The sequence below is a fragment of the Ammospiza caudacuta genome, chromosome 7 (assembly GCF_027887145.1).
Source record: "Ammospiza caudacuta isolate bAmmCau1 chromosome 7, bAmmCau1.pri, whole genome shotgun sequence".
NCBI lineage: Eukaryota > Metazoa > Chordata > Aves > Passeriformes > Passerellidae > Ammospiza > Ammospiza caudacuta.
The window spans coordinates 40,834,466-40,840,465 of NC_080599.1; the positions used below are offsets into that span (position 1 = coordinate 40,834,466).

The 6,000-nt window shown below is 54.3% G+C and overlaps 1 protein-coding gene across 1 annotated transcript in view; it reads right to left on the reverse strand.

The window, feature by feature from the left end:
* The window catches only part of TRABD2B (TraB domain containing 2B), a 258,754-nt gene extending 255,643 nt beyond the window's left edge, over positions 1-3,111 (reverse strand). The window contains exons 1-2 of the mRNA XM_058808918.1: positions 2,906-3,111; positions 1,900-2,460 (exon numbers count right to left, since the gene is read on the reverse strand). Of these exons, the coding sequence (XP_058664901.1) occupies positions 1,900-2,460; positions 2,906-3,013 (669 nt within the window). The 5' untranslated portion in view covers positions 3,014-3,111. The remainder of the gene's footprint in view (positions 1-1,899; positions 2,461-2,905) is intronic.
* Between the last annotated feature and the right edge of the window lie 2,889 nt (positions 3,112-6,000).

Consider the following 6,000-nt stretch of genomic DNA (forward strand, 5'->3'; position numbering starts at 1 on the left):
GTTAAACAACTAGCCAGGTGTCAGGATGCATGGAAATCTAGAGGAAGCAAGAAAATAAATATCTGGTTTGTTTTGTTTAATTTTGTCTCCTGTTGTTCTGGTGGCCTTGTTCCCAGAAAAAGCTTCAATCTAGGAAAATTCCTCCTGAACACTGATCTATTTCAGCAACTTTGTCAATTCTCTCTAACAATTAAAATGGAATGTATTCTTTTAATCAGCACAAATGTTTTGCATAAATGACTGTCCTTTGCTTGCCAATAGCAGTAATACCTTTACTGTTCTTTTTTAGATTATTTTTGGAGCAAAATGAATGGGAAATTTTTGTTTCTATTTAAAAGTTGGACAGAGAAACAATTATGATTAAGGGCAGCAGTGAGTTTTGCACTCTGTCCCTTTTCCTTTCTCTTTGCTCACTCTCTCTGGAAAGAAAAAAACGTAGCATGATTCACATTTAAAAAGCTTCCAAGTGGTACATTTTTAACCAGGTGCTTTCATGTGCTTGACTCTAATGCCATTTTTGACCTAATACAACCAAACACTATAGGATGACTGGAATGGTTAATTATTTTTACCTCACCTTAAAGAAAGGGCTCAACAGAGAGGACAGGCACTTAAACCTTTCAGACAGAATAGTGTAAAACGAATTCCTTGATTTGGATGTGTGCTAAATAATGCAAAGGTCCTGAGGGGCTTTCTTCTAATTATTTTTGTTGATAAACAAGAAAATACATTCAAAAGTGTATGGAAAAATCTGCTCTGAAGGCTGTATGCAGAGTTAAGACTCCTAGTTGAAATATGGATGAACCAAATGTTAGTGAAAGCCAGACTTTTTCCCCTTCAAATAGCTCCTACTGGACTTCAGGGGAGCAGGGGGTGAAGGCACTCTAAGGACATTTTAATCACACCAAAGATTAGTCCTTTAATCCTTATTCCCCCACATCACAAAGAATTTTTTTGGTCAAAGTAGGACAGTAAGATAAGGCTGGAAACAGACCGATCCAAAACTAATGACAAAAAGCAGGTTAAGAATGAAATATCATAGCAGTAACTGACACCATCTTAAATCTCCCCCAGATTATTTGTTTTCTTCCACACACGTTCATTTCCTCAATTTCTAGTAAATCTCATTTCACATAAACAGTTCCACAAAGCAAAGTCAATAGCTGTTACTGTGTTCTTCATTAATCCACTGAAATGAAATAGATCTCATGGCTTAGTATTTGGCTGTTTAAAGCTAAATCCATTGAAAGAATTCCGGAGTCCAGTTACACCAATAACTTTTGTTTCTTAACCTACATCCTTTTCTGTTTGGTGAAATTTACCTGCTCTAAAATGAAATAAACCCATGCATATTGCACACTCAATTTCCCCCAGTACAAAGGCAACATGAGCCACTTTGTTTTGACCCGGAATGACCACTAAAAAGACGACTGACAGTTTGCATGCACTTAAATCAATCTGAACAATGTGGAAATTTCTATTTTCATTGTTCATGCTTCATCCTCTTCCTGACAAGTACCACAGAGCTGCTTTACTTCAAAACAAACAAACAAACAAAAAAATCACTTTTTGCCCAGCTCCGGGACAGGATGGGAAGCATGTAAGTTTCCCTCACGAGTGGCAGGCAAGCAGACACATACATTCACACCCCGGACATTTGCCTCTCAAATAAACTACACACGTGATAGACACGCAGCACTCCCCACGCACATCACGGGGGTTCTGCAGGCAGAACGGATCAGCATGAGGGAGAACAGGCAGCCCAGCACAAAAGCTGCTGAGGCCCACGAGTGACCACTCCGCTGCAGCAGGCTTGGGGTTCACTCCCATCAGCTGATGGAAGTGCAAGAATACCCCCCATATCCTGGGATAAGACACGAGGCCCAGAAGCCACCTTACCTGGGAGAAGTTGAGCCCATTCAGCGGGTGACACTGCTCCTCCACCCGCTCCACCGCACCCGTCTTCTTCTTCATCCTCTCGGCCTCCTGGGCGAGGTAGAGATCGAGCACCGGCACCCCTCTGGAGCGGATGTCTGTCTCCGTCAAGGAGTTCACCATGAGCATCACCCAGACGGGCCTCTTGCGCTCCCAGTTCCCGGCGATGGCGTTGAAGAGGTAGTCGGCATAGAGCCCTTTGCCCCGCTGGTCCGGGGTCATCCAGTGGGGCAGCATCAGCTTGATGTAGTCCAGGTGGCGTTTGAGGCGGCGGTACAGCTCCCGGGGCAGCACGTCCTGCAGGTTCTCCCCGTGGGGCAGCATCTGGCAGCTGGCCAGCCCCGAGATGGTGTACGGGTCCGTCAGGTCCAGCTCGAAGTAGACGCTGGAGCTGGCGTGGAAGGCGGCCTTGGAGTTGTCAGGGATGAAGTCCCAAACTCGCGTGTAGGGCACGTGGATGGTGCCGAAGAGATAAGCGGGGGGTTCACGGCGAATGGTCCAGAGGAAGGAGTTGAGCTCTCCTTGCTGCGGGGAAGACAGAGGGGCTGCTCAGTGATGGAGGGGCACAAAGGAAAGAGACAGCGATGCCACCCTCAGGGCTGCCCGCAGGGCAGGAGGAGCGGGCGTCCCGCTTCCCCCTCTCCTCCTCGCACCAGCCCCACGCGGGCTCGCAGCGAGCAAAGCCCACGGGCACCATGAGGCCCGCGTGGGGCTGGGTCCCGCCGTGACCCCCCGATTGCGGCGGGGACACGGCCCGGGCCCCTCCGCGGGGCACACGCGGGGCAGCGCCGCCACACCTGTGGGGGCCACGCGCGCCCGCGTGCGCGGAGCGGGGTTGGGGCGGGGGGGGGGGGGGGGTCCCTCCGCGCGCCCCCGTCCCGCCCGCGCCCCGCGGCCCCCGCGCGCCCCGCGGACACGCGCGCATCCCCCGCGGGCCGGCGCGCCCCCGGCCCGGCCCGGCCCGGCTCACCGAGCGGGGCAGGTCGCACTGCCCCGTGTCCATCTGCTCCCGCCGGGCCGCGGCGTCGGGCAGGAACCCCCCGAAGACGAAGCAGATCAGCGTCAGGTTGAGTTGCATCCCGCTTCCTCTCGGTCTCCTCTCTCTCCTTCCCAGATGAGCCTTTTTGGATTTCTAGGATCTTTTTTTTCTTCCTCCCCCCTCCTCCTGCTCTTCCCCCTTTTTTTTTTTTTTTTTAGCCTTTTTTTTTTATTCAAACAAACTTTGCCAGTCCCATCTGCATCTGACAAGTGCAGGGGGAAGGACTGGCTGCCCCCTCCCTCCCATACTCTCCCCCCTCCCGCCCTTTCCCACCCCCACCCCCTCTGGCTCCGGGCTTGTCAGAGGCGCTGGATGCTTTGCGGAGGACGGTTCTCATCGCCAGCCTCCGCCATGCTTTGGTGTTGCAGACCGGAGACGCTCCTTCCCGCCCCGCCGCTTCGGGAGGAGGTTGGGAGGAGAGGGGCGGGGGGGGAGAAGAGGGGGGAAGCGGGGGGGAGAGCAGCCAGAAAGTAAAAAAAAGTTTAAACCCAAGATTTTTTGGACTGTTTTTTTTTTCTTTAATTCGGCGGTCCAGAAGGGGGTCCCGCGGCGCCTTGCGGAAGGCGGGCGGTGCTCGGCAGGGCGGCGGCGGCCCCCGCGCCCCGGCTCCGCTCCGCGCTCCCCGCTCCGGAGGCCGGACCCGCGCGCCGGCGGAAAGTTCCGCGCAGCCGCCCCGGCCCGCCCGCGCCTCCCGCCGCCTGCGGCCGCCGCCAGGGGGCGATGGCGGCCCAGCGGCGGCCGCGGCTGAGGGGCGGCGGCGCTTGCCCGGCGCCCGCCCGGCCCGCGGCACCTGCGCGGCGCGTCCCGCGCGTTAAACACCAACAAACAGCGCGGAACCGACAAGTTCCGACATCCCCACACTCGATCGGTTGGCAGAGTCAGTTCAACGGGGCTTGTCACGGGCGAGAAGCGAGGGCAACCGGCTCTGCGGGGGATGCCCTGGGGCGCCCCCGCTCAGCCCGCGCTGACCCGCGCGGTCGGGACATGTCCGACTCTCCCTGGCCTTTCCGAGCCCAGCGGGGAGGGCAGCACAAGGACGTGGCCCCTGCATGGCGCGGGCAGCATCGTACCGCGTACCTCAGCTGTCCTCACCGGGACCCCTGCCTCCTGAGCTGCGCAGGGGGATGGAAGCAAGGAAACTTTTGTAGTTTTCAAGCATGAATCATTAGCGATCCAGCTTCCACTTGGACCGAAAAGCCGCAGCAATGCGACCTGAGATGATTCTTGGTGACGGGGAATCTTCCAGGATCCCTGGGCGTCTGGAGCCCTCTGTTGCAGAAGGCGTTTGAGTTCAGCGGCTCCAAATCACACGCTTAGCGTGTGTTTAACAGTTACAGAGCACAGGACAGGCTGACAGTGCTTGTCACCGTCACATGCCAGAACTCCTGCCTCTCCAGATCCATTCTGGGCAGGAATGGGAGTCAGGGTGCCGGACATAGCCCATTCTCCCCTCAGAACACTGCCCAGCCCCAGGTATCACCCTCATCCTGCTGTGTGCAGCAGAGCTGATCTGTACCCTGGCTTGCCCATCACCTCCCCGACTGTAAACCCTGTCCAAAACTGGGAAGTTCCTCACTGTATTGGCAATAAGCAAAACTACCAAAATTTACATGATGAAATGCTGCATTACTATAATGCTGCACGGAGCCAGTAGAGTTTTGCCAAAGACAGTGACAGACTCAGGCCCACCTGGATGTAAATGTGGCTTCCTGAGAGACTGTGAGGGACACCAGTTGCTGTGGTACCCAATGGACCAAAGCAGCCATACAGGCTGCTGAAAGCATTTTGGAACCACAGTGTGTGCATGCCCTGCACGCTGCTCCTGGCAGGAGAGCATCCTCCTCACCACAGTGTTGGAACCAGCAGCTCCTTTCTAAGTAATGCTGCTCATCCTCTTGTCTCTCCTCCCAGATCTCCCAAACAGGTAAAAATCAGGTGGAGTAAAGGACTGGTTTTTCCTCATTGTGTTTCTAGCTCTTTAATATTTCAAATAAATATTCCGTTTTCTGGTTCCACCCTGAGACATACAGTTCAGATAAGGGAAAAGTAGAGAAAAACAGAGGCAGAAGGATTTTTAGCACACGGTGTCCCATTGCTGCAGTACAGGATGGTCCAGTGAGACAACCAAGTCATGGCTGGGTGCTGGAGTCACCTGTGGCTCCGTGCTGTTGGGATATGGAGTGACAGCAGCTCTGTGTGTGTTGCTTTGTAGGCAGTGATTGCTCTTGTGCCCTCCCCACCAACTCACTTCCCTGGCATTGCTGGTGTGATGGCACAATCCCGCAAGGGCAGGGAGGGCAGAGCCTGGCTTCATGTGCCCACAGCATCTTTCTCTCTGCAGCAGCCCCACCTTTCTCCCACGTGTGCCTCAGCACACACTCCCAGCCTCCCACCCCAAATGTGCCCAAATGTCACTGTAGCTGTGCCCAGATCTGAAATTAAGGTCCAGAGCAGGAAAGTTGTGCAGTCCATGTCCCAGCAGATGTCACACAACAAGGGCTAAGTAGAGTCACAGCACAGCATCCTGTTGCTTTTCCCTAAGCTGCCACGAACGATTGCAAAGCTACAGGCTGGATGCTGACACTGTAACACAGAGCTGCATTTGCTCCACCTGGATCAAACTCTCCTTGCGTTCAGCAAGCGCCACATCCAAAGTGGCATGGCTGCACTTGCCTGGCTTAGTGGCTTTGACTTGATCTACCCAAATCTCTTCCAAAGCTGTGAAAGAACAGAGGGGCCTCATCAGGAGGCTGGTGGGGACACCGGGAATGACGTGACCCAGAGTCTCACGCCCTGGAGAAGATCCTGGGAGGTCTGTGAGGATGTGAGGCCCTGCTCAGTGCCGGGTGCTGCGCTGCGCTGTGAGGGAGGCGATTGCCCTCATCGATAGCATCCATATCAAAGCACCCAGGGCAAGAATAAACAAACATCTTTGGCACTGTGCTTGTCTTCCATGAGCCAAAAGGCAGGTGTGTGTGTGTGTGTGTGTGTGAGTGTGTGTGGATAGCAAGTTTTCCAGCCGTTTC